Here is a 22,374-nt window from a genome sequence, read left to right as displayed (position 1 = left end):
AAAACCACAGACGTACCTACCACAAAATTATCTTTTTTACTGTAAACAGATTTAACACTTTTTAGATTATTTTGAATTAAACATTTTAAAACACATATTGTTTTAAATATTAACAAATATTTTTCTTAGTGAAACACACCTGTTATTTTTGTTCCCTCCTTGGTCTCAGAAGGCACTCCAACCCCATACTCATTTTCTCCAGAAACCCGGAAGTAGTAAATGGCACCTTCTTGCAAGTCAGTCACTTTGTAGGACAGGCGATGACAATTGTTTGTCACAGTGACCCACGCTTTTTTGCTAGCTTCTCGTTTTTCAATAACATAGTTCTTTACAGGTGCTCCACCATCATTTTCGGGAACATCCCAAGATAACACAGCAGATTCTTTGGTTACATCTTTTGCTGCAATATTAGATGGTGGGCCAGGAGTATCAAGAACTTTGACAATTAAAGTCAAGGTAGCAGTGTTCAGGATGTTTTGCAATGTTAATGTGTATTTTCCAGAATCGTTTCTTGTTGCTTTTTCAATAGTAAGAGATGTGCAATTATCTGAAGTATCAATGCTTGCTCGTGTACGGAGGTCAGTGTCTGGTTTGTTCCACGTTACATTTGGGACTGGTTTGCCTCTGAAAGGAACAGTCATTGTGAATGATCCACCAGCCTTTACAATTAAAGTCTTCCGCATTTCACTGTCAATATCAAAGGCAGGTTCTTCTTCTCTTTCTTTTGCCACCTGAGGTTCTGAGACATCACTCGGTTCACTGACACCAATTTTGTTAATGGATTTCACTCTAAAGACATACTCAGAGCCTGATACTAATCCAGTTATGGTGTATTCTGTGCCTCTTAAATTCTGAATAGCAGTGGTCCAGTCAGTTTCATCAATTTTCTTGTATTCAACTGTGTATCCCGTTACTGGAGCACCTCCATCAAACAGTGGTTTTGTCCACCCAATTGTGATATTTGACCTTGTAGAATCCATAATCTTAGGTTTAGATGGGGGAGATGGCAAGAAGACTGGGTCTTCTGCCCGAATCAATGGTGTAGTTTCACTTGGAAGACTGAGGCCAGCAGCATTTTCTGCATAGACACGGAATTCATATTCACATCCTTCACGGAGACCTGATGATTTCACTCTTAAATCATAAACTGGCTTTTTGTTTACACGAATCCATCTTAGGCTAGTTTTCTCACGCCTTTCAATTACATAGCCAGAGATCTCATTGCCTCCATCAGACTCAGGTCTTGCCCAGCACAGAGTTATTGAATCTTTGCTCACACTGGTGATCTCTAAAGATGTAGGTGGACTTGGAACTGTAAATGGGTCTAGGGCTTTGACAGCCATGCTTTCTAGAGGCTCACCAACACCATACTTGTTAACTCCCATCACTCTGAAAATATACTCATTAGTCTTCAGTAGTTTTGTCACTTTACAGGATGTTGTTCTAAGCTCTCCTTCACAAAGTGTCCATGCAATTCTGCTGGTCTCACGTTTTTCTACAATATAATAATCAATATCTGCACCACCATTTTCTTGAGGAGGTCCCCATGATAAATGGCACTTTTCAGCAGTAAGGCCATTTATTTCTAATGGGCCTGCAGGTGGGCCAGGTCTATCAAGTACTTTGCAATTAATTGCTAAAGATTTTGTTCCTGCAACATTTTGTAATGTTAGTACATACTGTCCTGAATCACCTCGGACACAGTCCTTAATGGTTATTGCAGTACTGTGATCTGTTAAGGCTATTTCAACTCTAGCTTTTCCTTCAAGCTCCTTGCCATCCTTTGTCCATGAAATCACTGGTATTGGTCGTCCTGCAATATCAGCATTGACTTTAAACACTTCTCCAGCTTTCACAACTACAACATCCCTGAATTTGGCATCCATCATAATTCTTGGAGCCTCTACATCATCTTTTACAGTCACAGGTCCAGTTGATTCAGATGGCTGACTGAAGAGTCCAGCAGCGTTCTTTGCAATCACACGGAATTCATATCGCTGGTCTTCTGTGAGTCCACCTACGTCAAAGTATGTTTCTTGCACATTAGTAAAATTACACTTTAGCCAACGACCATCTGGTATCTCTCTGCGTTCAATAATATATCCTATTACTTTAGCTCCACCATCATATTCTGGTTTAGTCCATTTCAGTGAGACACATGTTCTTGTAATATTAGTAACTTCTGGTTGACCAGGAGGGTCACATGGATCTCTTGCAGCAACTGGTTCACATGATTTACTGCATTTGCTTATTCCGGCAATGTTTTCAGCATACACACGATATTCATACATCAGTCCTTCATCAAGACCTGTAACTTTCATTTGCGTATCGGGTATAAGGCTCTTGTTGACTTTTGTCCAAAGAATGCTGCTTCTTTCTTTACGCTCCAAGTGGTATCCTAGTACACTGCTACCTCCATCATTAACTGGTACCTGCCAAGTTACAATCATGAAAGCTTTAGTTGCATGTGCCACATGAGGAGTTCCAGGTGGTCCTGGAGGCTTAAATGGATACTCTGCCACAACAGAAGGAGAATTAGTGTAAGTGCTTTTCCCATAGCGGTTTTCTGCACAAATACGGAACTGATATTCAGAGCCAGTGGTGAGTCGAGATACTTTAATTGATGTTCTTGCAACTGCTGCAGATACTACATCCCATGTTGTTGTGGTAGTTTCTCGCTTCTCCACAATGTAATTACTAATATGGCAACCACCATCATATACTGGAGGTTTCCAAGATAGAGTTACACTATCAGCACTAACTTCATCAATACGCACATCAGTTGGTGGTCCTGGTCTGTCAAGGACAACTACAGTTAAAGAAGCTGTTGTTGATCCGGCAGTATTTGAAAGATGTAATTCATAATGTCCCAAATCTTCATTTGAAGCTTCCTTGATGGACAGTGAAGTTGAAGTCTTTGATGTCTGAACATTTACCCTGGTTGTCTCTTTGAAGGGATTCCCATCCTTCTTCCAGCTAACGGTTGGAAGAGGTCGCCCTCTGAACGGCACATCAATCTTAAGATCATCTCCAGCTTTCACAGTGAATGTGTTGAAAAGGAGCTCAACAGATGGCTGAATTTCAATATCTTTTGCAATGACTGGGACACCAAGTTCTCTTGGATCACTTTTTCCTTTTTCATTAACAGCAATCACTCTGAAACTGTACTCTTCTCCCATACTTAAGCCTGTTATTGTTGCTTCTAATGTTTTCACCTGTGTACATGCACTCCATTTTATACTTCCTTTAGTTTGCATTTCTACTATATAACCAGTAATTTTACTGCCACCATCACTCTCTGGCTTTTCCCATTTAATTGAAGCAGAGTTGCAAGTCACATCAAGAAGAATGACCTTTGCAGGTGGAGAAGGTGGTTCAGAAACCTTAATTGGGTCAGGTGTTTCTGCTGGTAAGCCAACCCCGTACTCATTCACAGCTAGAACACGGAAGTAGTAACTACATCCTTCTTGTAGCTGAGTAATTTTGAAGGAATTCTTAGTGCAGTTGTTTGTAATTGTGGCATATGCCTTTCTTGTGGTTTCTCGCTTTTCAACTACATAGTTGGTAATTTTAGCTCCACCATCAATAAGTGGCGGTTCCCAGGCTAATGTTACAAAATCTTTCTTCACTTCTCTGATTGTCAGGTTTACAGGTGCGCTAGGTGTATCAAGCACTCTGACATTGACAAAAGCTGATTTTTTGCCACTGTTGTTCTCTAAAGTAAGATTGTATCTACCACTATCAAATCTATTCACATTGTCAATGACCAGCATTGTATAGGAACTGGTGACTTCAATCTGAGCTCGCTCACTAATTGTTCCTTCTGCTTTCTCCCATTTAACTTCAGGTTCTGGTCTTCCTTTGATGGTGACAAACAGGCGTAATGTACCACTAGCACGTACAGTAACTACTTTTCTGAGATCTGCATCAAGTTCAATTTCAGGAGGTTCAATCTTGTCTGCTGCTATGACTGTACCAGGCATAGTAGCAGGTTCTCCTACTCCTTCTGAGTTGATGGCACAGATGCGGAAGTTATACTCCTGGTTCTCTTTAAGTTTTGTTACAGTGAACTGTTTTGCTTGTAGGCCTGTTGGTGGGGTGCAGGTAGTCCATTCATCAGAAGCAGCTTCTTTTACTTCTACTATATATCCCTTAACTGGAGCACCGCCATCATAAATGGGCTTACTCCAAGCAAGGGAAACTGATGACCTGGAAGTATCTGTAACTTTTGGATTGCTTGGAGGACCTGGTGGATATAACACATCACAAGCACGATAGAAAATGGATGGCTCACTGGGTTCCCCTACCCCTGCAGCATTTTCAGCAGAAACTCTAAATTCATAGAAATGCCCATCGGTAAGACCTGTTACTCTCAATCGCAAGTCCGTCAGCCTTTTCTTATTGCATTTGGTCCACCGGATGCCATCTTTGTCTCTTTTTTCAAGTATATAGCCTTCAATTTCAGCTCCCCCATTGTCTTCTGGGCGACCCCATGTTACCACCATAGAATCTTTTGTGATTGCTGAAACTTCAGGTGTTGAAGGAGGACCAGGGGGTTTGTATGGATTACGAGCCACAATTGGCTCAGATTCCAAGGGTTCTCCAGTTCCGTATTTGTTCACTGCCATTACACGGAAAATGTACTCATTGCCAGCAAGGAGTCTGGTTACTTTGTGATTAAGAGCCTGCACGTCTGTTGCTACTTGTGTCCATGAAAGCCTGCTTGTCTCTCTCTTCTCAATGATATAATGTGAGATACTAGAACCACCATCATGCAAAGGCGGAGCCCATGCCAAGTAGCATTTTTCTGCAGTGACGCCTGTAACCTTCAAAGGTCCTTCTGGAGGTCCTGGCCTGTCAAGCACTTTTACAGTGATTGGTATAGATTTTGTGCCACCAACATTTCTGAGGTTAAGAGTATAGTGACCTCCATCTACTCTTACACAGTCTTTGACGGTAAGAGTTGTTTTCTGAATGGTAGATTTAATTTCCATTCTTGCAGTTGCTTCTTCAAGGTCTTTACCATCTTTTGCCCATGTAATATCAGGAATAGGTTTGCCGTGGATATCAGCCTCAAGAACAAAGGTTTCTCCAGCATGAACAACAATGACATCTTTATATTTAGGATCCAGTGAAGCCCCTGGTGCTTCAATTTCATCTCTGGCAGTAATGGGCCCTGTACTTTCAGATGGTTCACTCAAGCAACCTGCTGCATTTCTTGCAATGACTCTAAATTCATATCGTTGGTCTTCAACAAGACCACTTACTGTAAATTCTGTTTCCAACACATTTGTGAAGCTGGCTTTCATCCAGCGACCATCTGGTAGTTCTTTCTTTTCAACAATATAACCAGTTATTTTGCTTCCACCGTCATATTCAGGTTTTTTCCACTTTAGTGTGATATTATTTCTTGTAACAACAGTGGCCTCTGGGCGGCCAGGTGGGTCACAAGGATCTCGGGCAACATACAGTTCTGATACTTTGCTGAATTTGCCTATGCCAACGATGTTTTCAGCAGAAACTCTGAACTCATATTCAAGACCTTCTTCAAGGCCATCTGTTTTATATTTAGTGTCTGCAATGAGTGACTTGTTCTGTTTTGTCCAAAGAATGCTGTTCTTATCTTTACGTTCAAGATGGTAGCCAAGAACTTTGCTTCCTCCATCATTTACTGGTTCGTGCCATTGTACGATCATATGATCCTTGGAAGCTGCTATTACAAATGGGGTTCCAGGTGGCCCAGGCACCTTGTAGGGGTATTGCACAACAACTGGTTTAGAATCCAAAGGAGAGCTCTTCCCATATCTATTTTCAGCAGAAATCCGAAACTGGTATTCAGAACCTGTTTTAAGCTTTGTTGCTTTGATAGTTGTTCTTGCAACAGTTGCTGACACAATGCTCCATGTGGTAGTGCTTGTGTCACGCTTCTCTACTATATAGTTGCTTATCTGACAGCCACCAGTGTAATCAGGTGGATCCCACGATAAAACAACAAAGTCTGCGCTAACTTCGTCAAAGCAGACGGGTCCTCGTGGTGGGCCAGGCTTTTCCAGTACAATTATGCTCAGGTGCTCTGTTGCTGTACCTGCTGTGTTTGTTGCTGTTACTGTATATTTACCGAAGTCTTCCTTGTTACTTTCTTTAATATGTAAGATAGTTGATGTTGATGTATCCTGAATATGTAATCTGGTTGTCTGTTTCAGTGGCTGCTCATCTTTTGTCCAAGTAATAGTAGGTTTGGGTCTACCTATAAATGGTACTTCTACCTTCAGATCTTCTCCAGCCTGTACACTGTATGTATTAAACATCAGTTTGAAACTTGGCTCAATTGTCAAGTCTTTGGCTATCACAGGAATTCCAAGTGCTCTGGGATCACTTTTGCCTTTTTCATTGAAGGCAATCACATGAAATTGATATTCCTGTCCTGGACTCAAACCAGACACAACTGCATTGCATGTTTTGGTCTCACTAACAACACTCCATTTTTCTGTTCCTTTAGGCAGCATTTCAACAATATATCCCAAAATTCTGCTACCTCCATCATGTTCAGGTTTTTCCCATGTAAGTGATGCACTTCTCTGAGTCACATCAGTGAGTGTTACTTTCCCAGGAGGCAGAGGTGGCTCTGAGGCTTTGACAGCGTCCGTGGTTTCAGCTGGAACACCAATTCCAAATTCATTTTCAGCCATAACTCTGAAGTAATAAATTGCTCCTTCTGTAAGATTTTCAACTTTGAAACTTGTCTTGCCACACTTAGCACTTACATTTGCAAATGCCTTCCTGGTTGACTCACGTTTGTCTATTACGTAGTTCTTTACCTTTGCACCACCATCGATAATGGGTGGTTCCCAAGATAATACAGCAGAATCCTTCTTTATATCCTTTACTACTAAGTTTTGTGGTGGTCCTGGTGTGTCCAAGACTTTTACTGTAACAAATGCAGACTTAGAACCACTGCTGTTCTCCAACTTAAGAATGTACTTTCCAGCATCATTTCTATCACAGTTGTCAATTGAAAGTTGTGTGTAGTTTATGCCTTTATCAATCTGAACTTTTTCTGTGAATTCACCTTCTTCTCGAGACCACGTGATGTCAGGTGTTGGTCGTCCCCTGAATGGTATATGAATCCTAGCAGATCCACCAGCTCTAACCACTATCCCTTTCCTTAGCTCTGAGTCAATATCAAGTTCCGGAGCTTCAAGTTTGTCTTCTGGTTTAACAGTACCAGGAACTGATGCAGCCTCTCCTACACCAACCTTGTTGAGGGCACACACTCGTAGTTTATATTCTTGATGTTCAGTAAGCTTTTTGATTTCAAATCGAGTGGCACGTACACCTGTCTGTGGAGTAACAAGTGACCATTCATCTTCATCTGCTTTACATATTTCTACAAGGTATCCTTGGATTTCACAACCACCATCATAAATAGGTTTACTCCAACCAAGCGTAACTGAACTTTTGGTGGTATCCACGACATGGGCGTTTGTAGGTGGGCCAGGCTTGAACATGGGGTCACAAGCTTTAAAGTAAGGAGAAACTTGGCTTGGTTCACCCACTCCAGCAGCATTTTCAGCAGAAACTCTGAATTCGTATTCATGATCCTCTGTTAATCCTGTAGCTCTTAATCGCAAATCTGTAATTCGGCGTTTATTGCATTTTATCCACCTGATGCCCGCTCGGTCTCTCTTTTCTACAATGTAGCCTATGATTTCACTACCTCCATCACTATCTGGCCGGCTCCAGCAGACAGTCATAGAATCCTTTGTGATGTTGGTAATTTCCAAGGCCTTTGGTGGTCCAGGAACCACAAATGGATTTTTCACCATTACTGGCACAGATTCTAATGGCTCACCAACACCATATTTGTTAACTGCCATAATACGGAAAATATATTCATTTCCTTCCAAGAGTTTTGTTACTTTCAGCATTGTAGGTAAAACCTCTGAAGCGACAACAGTCCATGCTAGGCGACTAGTTTCTCTCTTCTCTACAATGTAATGAGAAATATCACTGCCACCATCATGAAGAGGTGGAGCCCATGCCAATGAACATTTTTCAGCTGTAACTCCTGTCACTTGGACTGGGCCCTCTGGAGGTCCTGGCCTGTCCAGGACTTTTACATTTACTGGTACTGTCTTTGTTCCTGCAACATTAGAGGCTTCTAAAATGTACTGTCCACCATCAACTCTAATAGCGTCTTTTACAATTATTAATGCACTGAAATCTGTGTTCTTTATTTCATATCTAGCAGTTTCCTCAAGCTCTTTCTCTCCTTTGTACCACTTAATGGTTGGTAGTGGCTTTCCATGAACATCAGCCTCAAGTCTGAATGTTTCACCAGCATTTACAACTATTGTGTCTTTGTACTTCGGATCCATTGAAATTCGTGGAAGTTCAACTTCATCCCTTGCTGTTATTGGTCCTGTACTGTCAGAAGGTTTGCTTATTGCACCCGCAGCATTCTTTGCAATTACTCTAAATTCGTATCTTTGGTCTTCAGTAAGACCTGTTACAGTGAACTGAGTTTCAATTATATTTGTGAAGCTAGCTTTCATCCAGCGACCATCTGGTAAGTCACGTTTCTCTACAATATAACCAGTAATCTTACTTCCACCATCATATTCTGGTTTGGTCCACTGTAGAGTAATAGAGCTTCTTTTTATTATTATAGCTTCTGGGCGACCTGGAGGATCACATGGGTCGCGAGCTACATAGCACTCAGAAACTTTACTTGTTTTGCCTACGCCAACAATATTCTCTGCAGAAACTCGAAACTCATATTCAATTCCTTCTTCAAGGTTAGTTGTCTTATAACTTGTGTCCTGAATAATAGTCTTGTTTACTTTAGTCCACAAAATGCTGTTTTTCTCCTTTCTCTCAAGATGGTAGCCCAACACTTTACTGCCACCATCATTTATTGGTTCATGCCACTGTACGACCATGGAGTCTTTTGTAACCATTGTCACAAATGGTGTGCCAGGAGGTCCTGGTTCCTTGTAGGGGTACTGTGCTACAATTGGTGCAGATTCCAGTGCAAAGCTCTGCCCATACCTGTTCTCAGCAAATATTCTGAACTGATATTCTGAACCAGTTTTCAGTTTAGTCACCTTCAGTGTGGTTCTTGCAACAGTAGCCGACACTGTTTCCCATACAGTGGTTGTTGTATCTCTCTTGTGAACAACATAGTTGGTGATTTGGCAGCCACCTGTGTATGCTGGGGGATTCCATGATAGGGTAATACTTTCTGCACTTACTTCATCAAACTTCACAGGTCCTACTGGAGGGTCAGGTTTGTCTAGAGTTATAATTTCAACAGAGGCAGACTTTTGCCCAACAACATTAGCCACTGTGATTTCATAAGTGCCACTGTCCTCTTTGCTAGTTTCTTTAATATTCAATACAGTGAGATCAGTCAAATCACTAACATTGACTCTTGTCGTCTGCCTTAATGGCTGGCCATCTTTTACCCAGGTAACAGCTGGTTTAGGTCGACCTGCAATTGGTACTTCTACTTTCAGATCTTGTCCCACTTGGATACTATAACTGTGAAAAGCAGGTCTTACATCAGGTTCAATCACCACATCTTTGGCAACTATTGGAACTGCAAGTGCTCTAGGATCACTCTTACCCTTTTCATTTACAGCCATTACTCTGAAAAGATATTCTTCCCCTTGAGTTAAGTTAGTAATAACTGCTTCAAGTGTTTTTACACGAGCACACTCTGACCACTTCTCACTACCCTTTGCTTGCATTTCAACAATGTATTGTATGATTTTGCTGCCACCATCATGTTCAGGTTTTGCCCAGCTTAGCGAGACACTGTTTCTTGTGACATCATCCACTGTTATTTTCCCAGGAGGCTGTGGAACTTCAGCAACTTTAATTGGGTCACTGGTTTCTGCAGGAAGACCAATTCCGTAGTCATTCTCAGCGGAGATTCTAAAGAAGTAATAGCAGCCTTCCTGAAGTTGATCTACTTTCCATGAAGTCTTGTGGCAGTTTGTTACAACAGCTGCATATGCCTTTCTTGTTGCTTCACGCTTTTCAATAATGTAATTCTTTATTTTTGCTCCACCGTCCAAGAGAGGAGGCTCCCATGAAAGTGAAACAGAGTCTTTAGTGATCTCTTTGATTTTTAAATTAACAGGTGCACTTGGGGTATCCAGTACTCTTACACTGACAAAGGCAGACTTTGTTCCACTGCTGTTTTCTAAAGTCAGAGTATACTTTCCAGTATCAAATCTGTTAACATTGTCTAGAACAAGAGAAGTAAAGCTGCTAGTGGTATCAATAATAGCTGCCTCTCTGATCTCACCATCCATTTTACCCCATTTTACTTCAGGTGTTGGACGACCTCTGATGGGAACAAACAGTCTTAAGGAACCTCCTGCCCTCACATTTACAATCTTCCTTAATTCCATGTCAAGGTCAAGGTCTGGTGCCTCCATCTTTTCTTCCACAATAACAGAACCAGGAACATCTGCATGCTCTCCAATTCCTGCTTTATTAACTGCACATATGCGGAATTTGTATTCATGTTTTTCCACTAATTTTTCTACTTCCATGTGAGTAGTCTTAATTCCAGTTGGAGGGGTACAAATTGCCCATTCACCATCATTTACATCACATTTTTCCACGATGTATCCTTGAATCTCAGAGCCACCATCATAGATAGGTTTACCCCATGAAAGGAAAACTGAAGATCTTGTAACATCCACAACTTTAGGATTGTTGGGTGGACCTGGCTTGTAAATAGGATCACACGCTTTGTAGTAAGTGGAAGGTGGGCTTGGTTCACTAAGACCAGCAGCATTTTCAGCTGAAACTCTGTACTCATAATCATGATTTTCTATAAGACCAGTCACTCTGTATCGCAGTTCACTTATCAGATGTTTGTTACATCTTGTCCAGCGAATACCTTCCTTATCTCGTTTTTCAAGGACGTAGCCTAGGATTTCACTACCGCCATCTGAGGCTGGCCTTTCCCATACAACTATCATAGAATCCTTGGTAATGGCTGTGACTTCTGGTGCCTTTGGTGGAAGTGGCACTACAAATGGGTTCCTTGCGAGTACTGGTTCAGACTCAAGAGGTTCACCAATGCCGTATTTATTTACTGCCATGATGCGGAAAACATATTCATTTCCTTCCAAAAGTTTTGTAACTTTGCAGTTTAGGGTTTGCACATTTGAATCAACGACTGTCCACACCAAGCGACTGGTTTCCCTTTTTTCTACAACGTAGTGTGAAATATCACTACCACCATCTTGTAGCGGAGGTTTCCATGACAGCATGCATTTTTCAGCAGTAACCCCTGTAATCTCAACAGGTCCTTCTGGTGGTCCAGGTCTATCAAGAACTTTGACGTTAACAGGAACTTTCTTTTCACCTGCAACATTCTTTGCCAGTAGTACATACTGACCACTGTCAACTCTAATGGCTTCCTTCACACTAAGGCTTGTTGCAAAATCAGTACTTTTTATTTCTATACGAGCAGTGTTTGTCAGCTCACGATCGCCTTTTAACCACTGAGTGGAAGGTATTGGTTTGCCATGAACATCTGCGTCAAGCTTGAATGACTCACCAGCATTCACTACAATAGTGTCTTTGTATTTTGGATCCATACTTATATGAGGTGGCTCTACTTCATCTCTTGCTGTAATTGCCCCTGAGCTCTCAGATGGTTCACTGAAAACACCTGCAGCATTTCGTGCTATAACACGGAACTCATATCTCTGGTTTTCAACTAGACCAGTTACTTCAAATTGGGTATCAATGACATTTGTAAAGCTTGCTTTCATCCAACGACCGTCAGGTAGCTCCTTCTTTTCAACAACATAGCCTGTGATCTTACTTCCACCATCATATACAGGTTTCTTCCACTGAAGTGTTACTGAACTTCTTGTGACAATTATAGGTTCTGGACGACCTGGAGGGTCACATGGGTCATGTGCAGTATAGCATTCAGATGCCTTACTTGCCTTTCCGATGCCCACTATGTTTTCTGCATAAACTCTGAACTCATATTCAAGACCTTCCTCAAGCCCAGTTGTCTTAAATTTGGTATCTGGAATAGGTGTTTTGTTCAGTTTAGCCCACAGAATGCTGTTTCTTTCTTTGCGCTCCAAGTGATACCCAATGATCTTGCTACCACCATCATTGACTGGTTCATTCCATTGTACCACCATGCTGTCTTTTGAGACATTTGTTACAAAAGGTGTTCCAGGTGGACCGGGAACTTTAAATGGGTATTGGGCTATGATTGACTCCGAAGTGAGATAGGTACTCTTTCCGTATCTGTTCTCAGCTGCGATTCTGAACTGATATTCACAGCCAGTCTTTAATCGACATGCTTTTATAGTTGTTCTTGCAACAGTAGCTGACACAATCTGCCAAGTGGTGGTGGAAGTATCTCTTTTTTCTACAATATAATTATTGATAGAGCTACCACCATCATACGTAGGTGGTTCCCAGGAGATGGTAATACTATCTGATGTTACTTCATCTACTTTTACTGGTCCAGTTGGAGGTCCTGGTTTGTCAAGTACAACAATATTTAGGGTCTCTGTTGCTTCACCTGCAGAGTTTGTAAGTTTGACTAAATATGTCCCCACATCTTCTCTACATGCTTCTTTTATTGTTAACACTGTGTTATTTTCTGAACTTTCTGCATTTACTCTTGTAGTCTGCTTCAATGCCACATTATCTTTATGCCAAAACACTGCTGGTTTGGGTCGACCAACAAAAGGAACATCAACCTTTAAGTCCTCTCCTGCTAGAACACTGTAAGTGGTAAATAGGAGTTTGAAAGCTGGTGGAATCACAAGATCTTTTGCAACAACTGGTATACCCAGCTGGCGAGGATCACTGACACCTTTCTCATTCTGAGCTGAAACACGGAAGGTGTATTCTTCACCTTGGATCAATCCCGTGATAGTGGCTTCAGTAACCTTTACTGTAGCACAAGTTGACCACTTTTCACTGCCTTTGCTTTGCATTTCTACAATGTAGCCCAGAATTCTGCTACCACCATCATGTTCAGGTTTTTCCCAAGATAAGGATACGCTATTTCTTGTCACATCCAGCAAAGTTATTTTCCCTGGTGGAAGTGGTCTTTCTGATACTTTTATGGATTCTGAAGTTTCAACTGGAAGGCCTATTCCATACTCATTTTCAGCTAGGACTCTGAAGTAGTAGTTGCAGCCTTCTTGCAGTGAATCGACTTTCCAGCTGGTCTTATGGCAATTGGCATTAACAGTTGAATACGCTTTTCTTGTTGATTCACGCTTTTCAACAATGTAATTTTTTATTTTAGAGCCACCATCTATGAGAGGAGGCTCCCATGTAAGTGTAACTGATGATTTTGTAACTTCTTTTATTTTCAAATCTTGAGGTGCCCCTGGGGTATCAAGAACTCTGACATTCACAAATGCTGACTTACTACCTGAGCTGTTTTCAATTGTCAGCATGTATTTGCCACTGTCAAATCTATTTACATTTTCAACAATAAGAAGAGTATAAGAGCTAGTTGATTCAATGCTTGCTCTATCCAAAGATTCCCCGTGTTCTCTTGTCCATTTTACTTCAGGTACCGGTCTTCCTTTAATTGGGACAAAGAGTCTTAGAGTACAGCAGGCTCTAATAGTGACAACTTTACGTAGTTCTGCATCAAGTTCAATCTCTGGAGGTAGCATTCTTTCTTCAGCTTTTGGAGTACCAGGAACAAGAGCAGGTTCTCCAAGACCTTCAGAGTTCATAGCATATATCCGTATTTTATACTCTTGATTTTCTTTCAGGTCAGTGACGGTAAAAGAAGTGGCCTTTAGACCTACTGGTGGAGTTACAATCTTCCACTCATCTTCTTCAGGTAGTGCGATCTCAACCATGTAACCTGTGATCTCTGAACCACCATCATATATTGGTTTGTTCCATGCTATTGTGATTGAGGACTTGCTGCTATCCAAAACACGAGGATTACCGGGGGGGCCAGGCTTAAATACGGTATCACAAGCTTTATAGAATGGACTGGTTGGGCTTGGCTCACTGACTCCAGCAGCATTTTCAGCCATGACTCTGTATTCATATTCATGGCCTTCTGTCAGTCCAGATACTTTATAACGTAAGTCGGTAACAACCCGTTTGTTACATTTCACCCACCGTAGACCAGCCCTGTCTCGACGTTCCACAATATAGTTAGTTATTGGGCTCCCACCATCAGAATCAGGATGGCCCCAACAGACAACCATAGAATCTTTTGTAATTGCTGTAACTTCAGGTGTTTTAGGTGGATCAGGTGGCACATATGGATTTACTGCAAGAACGGGCTCTGATTCCAGAGGCTCACCAACTCCATATTTGTTAACAGCCATAACACGGAACACGTACTCATTGCCCTTTAACAGCTTAGTAACCTTCAGTTTAGTTAATGGAACTTCTGTGGCTACAGCTGTCCATGCCAATCTACTGGTTTCACGTTTTTCAACCACATAATGGTCAATCTTTGCTCCTCCATCATCCAGTGGAGGTAGCCATGACAGCACACATTTTTCTGCAGTGACTTCAGACACAGCCAAAGGCCCTTCTGGGGGACCAGGTCTATCAAGAACTTTAACATTGAAGATATGCTTGGCAAAGCCACCAGGATTTGTTGCAGTAAGTGTATAGGCACCACCATCTCTTCTTGAAGAATCTTTATTGATTAGAACAGTAGAGAAATCTGCTATTTTTATTTCTAATTTTGCTGTGTCTTCAAGTTCTTTTTCTCCTTTTGTCCATGTCATAGTTGGTGGAGGGCGACCTGAAACATCAGCCTCAAGTCTGAAAACTTCACCTGCTTTCAGTACTAAGGTGTCTTTGTATTTAGCATCCACCTTTATCTTTGGTGCTTCAATGTCATCTCTACAAGTTATTGCATCTGATGGCTCAGAGGGCTGACTAACAGCCCCACCAGCATTTCTAGCAATCACACGGAATTCATAAGCAGCATCTTCTGTCAAACCACTTACAGTGAATTCAGTCTCTAGTATATTGCTGAAATTAGCCTTCAGCCAACGGCCATTAGGAAGGTCTCTTTTTTCAACGGTGTAGCCAGTTATCTTAAAACCTCCATTATATTCTGGTTTAGTCCACTTCAGTGTAACTGCATGTCTTGTAATATTCAGAGGTATCGGCTTACCAGGTGGATCTATTGGGTCTAGGGCAAATACAGGCTCAGACGGCTTGCTTGGCTTACTCTTCCCAGCCAGATTTTCTGCTATAACACGAAATTCATATGCAATACCATCGGTAAGTCCAGTTGATTTAAAGATATTGCCCGATACCAGCATTTTACTTACAGTCTGCCAAAGAATGCTATTTCGTTCTTTTCTTTCAACATGATACCCCAAAATTGGGCTTCCACCATCAGTAACTGGCTCATTCCAGCTAATGGTCATGGTTTCTTTGGTGACTGCAATCACCTGAGGAGTGCCAGGAGGCCCAGGTACCTTAAATGGGTAGTTGGCAACTACAGACTCTGACGTAATGGCTGGACCAATTCCATATCTGTTTTGAGCTTTAACACGGAACTGATATTCAACTCCAGTAGTAAGACGAGTGGCTTTAAACGTAGTACGTATCACTGTGGTTGCCAGTTCAGTCCATGTGGTACTGTCAGTTTGACGCATTTCTACAACATAGTTACTTATTGGTACACCACCATCATTCAAAGGAGGCTCCCATGAGAATGTCAGAAAGTCAGATGAAATTTCATCAAATTTGATTGGTCCAGTAGGAGGCCCAGGTATGTCATGAACCTGAACTGTGATTACTTCACTAACTTCTCCAACAATATTTTTAGCTGACAGTGGATATTGACCACTATCACTTCGTTTACATTCATTGATGGTTAGTATAGTTGCAGTTGCAGTATTTTCGTAATTAACCCTTTGTGTTTGCTTAAGTATCTGGTCTTCTTTCTTCCAAGTCACAGTAGGCCTTGGACGACCAAACACGGGGATTTCAATCTTGATATTGTCACCAGCTTTGGCAATGACTGTTTTCTGGTAGATACCACGGAGGTCAAACTCTGGTAGCATCGTTTGCTCCTTGATGATAACTGGCCTGCTTTCTCTTGGGGCACTTCTTCCAGCACTGTTAACTGCCATAACCTGGAAAGTATACTCTTCATTTTCAGTTAGATTCTTTACTACACAGTCCAGCGTTTTTACAGTGGTGATGTGTGCCCACTGGTTGGTTCCTTTTCTCTGTGCTTCAATTACATACCCAGTGATCTTGCTGCCACCATCATGTTCTGGTTTTGGCCAAGCCAGGCTAACTGAGTTCCGTGTTACATCCATAATATTAAGGCTCTCAGGTGGGGATGGCGCCTCAGAAGCTCTTACTGGTTCTGCAGTTTCAGCTGGTTCACCAATACCGTACTCATTTTCAGCCAGCACTCTGAAATAGTATTCACATCCCTCAGCCAAATTAGGAATCCTGAAGGAACACTTCTGGCAGTTGGTTGTGACTGTTGAATATGCTTTCCGAGTCGACTCACGTTTCTCGACAATATAGTTTGTTATACGTGAACCGCCATCTATCAGAGGCATATCCCATTGGAGGGTGATGCTGTCTTTGGTTATTTCTCTAGGCTTAAGGTTTATTGGCGGACCTGGTGTATCCAAGACTTTTACATTTACAAAGCCAGTCTTCTTACCAGCAGCATTTTCAAGAGTCATTACGTATTTTCCTGCATCGTATCTGGTGCACTCTGTGATAATCAAGAGTGTAAAAGAGTCTGTGTTTTCAATACTGGCACGTCCTTTGAGTGAAACATCATCTTTTGTCCATGTAACTTCTGGAGTTGGACGTCCTTTAATTGGCACAAAAATCCGAATAGTTAATCCAGCTCTAACAACAAGTGTTCTTCTTAGCTCAGCATCTAATTCAAAGTCAGGAATTTCTTCCCGGTCTTTGATTTCCACACTTGGAATTATTGCTGGTTCACCAACACCTGCAGCATTCATGGCAGAGATTCTGAAATTGTATTTGGCTCCTGTCTGCAGATGAGCAACAACAAACTGAGTGATTCTTAAAGCAGTCCCTGTTGTGTCCTTTACCCATTCTTCTTCTCCTTCCTTTTGATGCTCTACAATATAGCCAATGATGTCAAGACCACCGTCATAGTGAGGCTTGCCCCAGGCTAAAGATGCACTTGTCTTTGTAGTATCAGTCACTCTTGGATTTGCCGGTGGACCTGGTGGGTCTGAAAGTGAGGAAAAGATAAAGCATTACATTACAGAAGTCACTCTTACACTGCCTGAATGTTCTCCCCACCCATCCCACCCACCCCCAAAAAAGAAAAGGCATGATACTAACATGCCACATCCTTGCACATGACTGACTTTGAAGCATCACTTGGTGGTCCAACTCCTGCTCTGTTTTCTGCACTGACACGGAATTCATATTCATTTCCTTCCAGGAGACCAGTTACTTTGCATCTAAGATCTGAAACTGGTTTCTTTGTTGCTCTGACCCATCTTAAACCTTTCTTTTCTCTTCGCTCCACATAGTAACCTGTGATTTCACTTCCACCATCATCTACTGGCCTTTTCCAGGTAACCGTGACAGTATTTTTGGTCACATTTGTAACTTCTGGTTTTCCAGGAGGGCCTGGGGGACCTGATAAGGAAGAAAAAAGTACAGGTAAAACAAAAATCAAGTCTTCAGAGATTAATAAAAACACACTGGAACTTCTTAGCTTGTTCTACATACCAAATCTATCCACCATTTTAACTGGTTCTGATTGTACTGGTTCACCCTTGCCATACTGGTTTACTGCTGAGACACGGAAAACATATTCATTTCCTTGAATGAGCTTGCTAACAACATGCCTACAGCTTTCAATATTTTCAGCAACCAATGTCCAGAGCAGTCGGCTAGTTTCTCTCTTTTCAAGAACATATGATTTGACTGGTGATCCACCATCTTCTGCAGGAGGTGACCATGTAAGTGTCGCTTTTTCTGCTGAAACATTGCTGATCTCAATAGGTCCCGGAGGTCCTGGAACATCTAAAACTTTCACATGTATGCTCTCCTGCTTAGTGCCAAAAGGATTGGTTGCAGTGATTGTGTATTCTCCAGAATCTTTTCTGGCTGCATATTTGACAGTTAGAGTAGAAGAAGTTGGTGTAGTTTCAATGTGCACAAGCTCTGAAGGTCTAAAATCTTTTCCAGCTTTTGACCATGCTGAAGTTGGAGGTGGTTTGCCACGGATACTAATAGCAGACACTGTAATGGTGTCTCCTGCTTTTACTGTTAAACCTTCCTTCAAAGTAGGATCAATAACAATGCTCGGTGCCTCTGTCAAAACAAACAAACAAACACCCCCAATTGTTATAACAAGAACATAGAGGAAAAAAAAAGAGGATTTGGTATTAATTATTCAAATAAAATTTGACATTTTTAATGCCATCTACATACCGTACTCATCCTTGCATATTATGGTATCTGTGGATTCAGATGGAGGACTGATAGCTCCAGCAGTGTTCTTTGCTCTAATTCTGAACTCATATTTGGAGCCTTCAATGAGGTCAGTTACAGTAAATGCACAGTCTGGAACATTCACGTGATTAGCTTTTGTCCAAGTCTTTGAGGGTAAATCACGCTTTTCAACAATATAGCCAGTTAACTTATGTCCACCATCATATTTTGGTTCTGTCCAAATGAGTGTTACTGAGTTTCTAGTTACATTGATAACTTCAGGTTTCCCAGGGGGATCTAGAAGAAAAAATAATAAATAGTGATCAAACAAAAGTTATTTCAAATTTCAGAATTTTCCTTTTTATTCTCCTGATGACTTACCAATAGGATCAAGTGCCACAATTGGTTCAGATGGCAGACTTGGTTTACCTACTCCAGCCATATTGATTGCCATTACTCTGAATTCATATTCCAGACCTTCAGTTAAGCCTGTCACTCTGAAATCTTTCATTCTTATTGGCGTTTTATTTGCTCTCTTCCACAGAAGACTATTTCTTTCTTTGACTTCTATGTGATAACCTAGAAGATAAATGGTGAGATCAAAATATGAGGGGCTTTCCAGAAATCTTCATTTCTCATAGCATTGTGAAACATCATACTGCCTGTATGGCATGTCATGTAGGCCTTGTGCAAGAGGAACACTGAAAACCTGATTAAGAAATGGATGTGGACATACATTACAGAAGTATGTAATTGCAACAATGAGATGTTTATAAATGGAAATTGCTAATTTTATAGACCCAAGTAATGTAACATAGAGGTGAGTTTGTTTTTCTTTCTTTAGATAGTTTGTCTCTGTGCAAAAATATTGTTTCTCAGTTAGTATTTTCCTGACTTTTAAGTTAAATTTTTTTCAAAAAATCATGATAAGGAGTAAGAAGTAAAACAGTGAAATCAATCACTGTCTCATTCAATCTAAAGCATAAACATCTGACAGTTTTATCTTACCCTTTGATAGAGACAAAGAACTAATAAGAACTGAAATACTGGGGAGGCTTTTGAGGATATACCTGTGATTGGTGAGCCTCCGGTTCTTCTGGGATCAGTCCAAGTTAAAGCTACAGATTCATGCCGAACATCAACAATGTTGGGAGGTGGAGGAGCATCTGGCACATCTAAACAATATAAAAAAGTACAGTAACATTAAAAGTAAATATCACCCCTAAAACATTTTTTTTCAATTTTGAAAATTATAATGGATACTTACCAAATGGATGTTTTGCAACAACAGGGTCAGATTTAAGACCTTCACCTACTCCGTATTTATTTTCAGCTCTGATCCTGAACGTATATTCATTTCCTTCATGAAGTCTTGTAACTCTAAATGTGGTTTTCTGGACTGCAGAGGCACAAGTAACCCACTTATTGTTTACGTTATCTCTCTTTTCTAGGACATAGTTAGTGACTTCTGAACCACCATCATCTTTTGGAGGGCCCCACTTTAAGGTTACGGCATCGGCTGTGACTTCTTCAAATTTCACTGGACCTGTTGGTATGCCAGGTTTGCCAACAACTTTCACAGAAATAGTGCCTTCCTTGCTGCCAACAACATTCTTCAGAGTTATTGTGTATTTTCCAGCATCAGCTTTCTGGCAGTCATGTACTACAAGTGTGGTATTAACTGCTGTAGAGTCAAATGCAACTCTTCCACTCTCAGTAAGTGCCTGGTCTTCACCTTTCTTCCAAGTTACAGTTGGGACAGGCTTGCCTTTAATTGGGATTTTAAGACGGAAATTGCTACCCTCTTTAGCTATATAGCACAAATCGGGTAGATCTCTTAAATCAAGATCAGGTGCCACTGTAAAAAGAAAAGACACCAATTATTCAACTATGCATAAACTCTGTGATAAAATTAAGATGCTCTTTTAAAGGCATCTGATTTGTACGTATGCATAGTAACGACAGGAAGCATAAAATAAATGTAATTTGGGTAAGTGAAGCATTGAATTAATAATCTTAAGTTGCTTCTTACCAACATCATCTCTTGCCACAACTGTGAGCTCTGTTGGAGTTCCATATCCAGCATCATTTTGTGCTCTCACTCTGAAAGTGTATTCTTGTCCTTCTTTTAGGTCTCTCATTGAAAAATGGAGGTTCTTTGCCCGCATGACTTCTTGCCATTTATCTTCACCAATCAGGACCTCGACAACATATGCAAAAATACGGCTTCCACCATCACTGATAGGTTTTTTCCATACTAAATTGCATGATGATTTTGTTACAGCTGAAGCTTTTAGATCCACAACTGGCCCAGGTGTTTCTAGAAGGAAGAAAAGCATAGTAAGTCTCTGTCCTGGTTTTGGCTGGGATAGAGATTATTTTATTCTTAGTAGCTAGAATAGTGTTATGTTTTGGATAGTATGGGACTTGATATGAGAAGAATATTGATAATATACTGATGTTTTTAGTTGTTGCTAAGAAATCAAGGACTTTTCAAATTCCCATGCTTTGTAGGTGCACAAGAAGCTGGGAGGGAGCATAGCCAGAGCAACAGATCCAAATTGGCCAATGGAATGTTATATATCATGCAATGTAATGCATGAGGGTTGACTGGGAAGCACTGTCTCTCTTCTGGGATTGTGGTTTTGGGATTTCTCTCCTCCAGGATAGCTAGCCAGGGATGGGCTGGGCATTGGTCAGCAGGTGGTGAGCAGTTGCACTGTGCATCACTTGTTTGTAAATTCTCTTATTATTATTATTAATTATTATTATTATTGTTATTACTAGTATTATTATTATTTTCCCCTCCTTTTCTGTCCTATTAAGCTGTCTTTATCTCAACCCACAAGTTTTACTTTTTTTTCTGATTCTCTCCCCCATCTCACTGCAGGGGGTGAGGGGAGTGAGCGAGTGGCTGTGTGCTGCTTAGTTACTGGCTGGGGTTAAACCACGATAGTGTCCATTCAAGCTAAAAATAAAAATTATTTGAATACCAAAATAGGCAAAATGGATTCATTTTTCTTACCAGAAGCTTTAACAGCATCACGAGTTTCACAAGGGTCACCAATACCATATTCATTTTCAGCAAAAACCCTGAAGAAGTAAGATTTGCCGCCTTCTAAGTTAGTTATCCTGCAGCTTGTCTTTGGACATTCTGTTGTTACTGTGGACCATGACTTTCTTTCTGCATCACGTTTTTCAACAACATAATTTGTGATTGGACTGCCACCATCTACTAGTGGAGGTTCCCATGTAATGAAGGCAGAATCTTTAGATGCTTCCTTTACAATCAGGTTAACTGGAGGGCCTGGAGTATCTAGGTAAACACAACAACCGCACATTTGATTTAGCAAACAAAATACAAAAAATCATCAGTTAAAAAGATAACCAATGTATTATAATGGGGAAAAACCTGACACTTACCAAGTACTTTTACAACAATTGTGTATGCCTTTTTGCCACAGCTGTTCTCCAGACTGAGGACGTATTTTCCAGCATCATATTTGTTTACATTTTCACAACGCAGGAAGGTATCAAAATCAGTTGACTTGATGTCTAATCCTTGTCTATCTCTTAGGTTGGCTCCCACTTTAGACCACGTAATCTTTGGAGGTGGACGTCCTCTTACTGGCACATAAAGTCTCATTGTGACTCCAGCACGCAACACAAGGACTTTCCTTAGTTCTGCATCAAGTTCTCCTTCAGGAGGAACTGTGTGTTTAACAAAAACCATGCAATTAAAACATCATCTTTAAGACTATCACTAAAGTTACTGTGACAAAAAGTCCCTCTTTACTGGCATTTCGCTAGATTAACCAACTTGTTTTCATGCCTGTGATGTTAGTGAGTTAGTGTCCTGAGTCCCATTTCAAGATCATTTGCAAACTTAGCATTTTTTTACACTGATTTCAC

At 41.0% G+C, this 22,374-nt stretch overlaps 1 protein-coding gene across 1 annotated transcript in view; it reads right to left on the bottom strand.

Annotated features, from left to right (window-relative positions):
* The window catches only part of LOC137667504 (titin-like), a 245,020-nt gene that overhangs the window by 27,974 nt on the left and 194,672 nt on the right, over window positions 1-22,374 (bottom strand). The window contains 10 exon segments of the mRNA XM_068408322.1: window positions 140-17,245; window positions 17,359-17,661; window positions 17,755-18,342; window positions 18,463-18,759; window positions 18,844-19,041; window positions 19,533-19,637; window positions 19,730-20,320; window positions 20,495-20,782; window positions 21,488-21,778; window positions 21,886-22,173. Coding sequence (XP_068264423.1) covers window positions 140-17,245; window positions 17,359-17,661; window positions 17,755-18,342; window positions 18,463-18,759; window positions 18,844-19,041; window positions 19,533-19,637; window positions 19,730-20,320; window positions 20,495-20,782; window positions 21,488-21,778; window positions 21,886-22,173 — 20,055 coding nt within the window.

Source organism: Nyctibius grandis, chromosome 9, assembly GCF_013368605.1.
Source record: "Nyctibius grandis isolate bNycGra1 chromosome 9, bNycGra1.pri, whole genome shotgun sequence".
NCBI classification, from domain to species: domain Eukaryota; kingdom Metazoa; phylum Chordata; class Aves; order Nyctibiiformes; family Nyctibiidae; genus Nyctibius; species Nyctibius grandis.
This window is presented reverse-complemented; position numbering and strand designations above follow the sequence as displayed.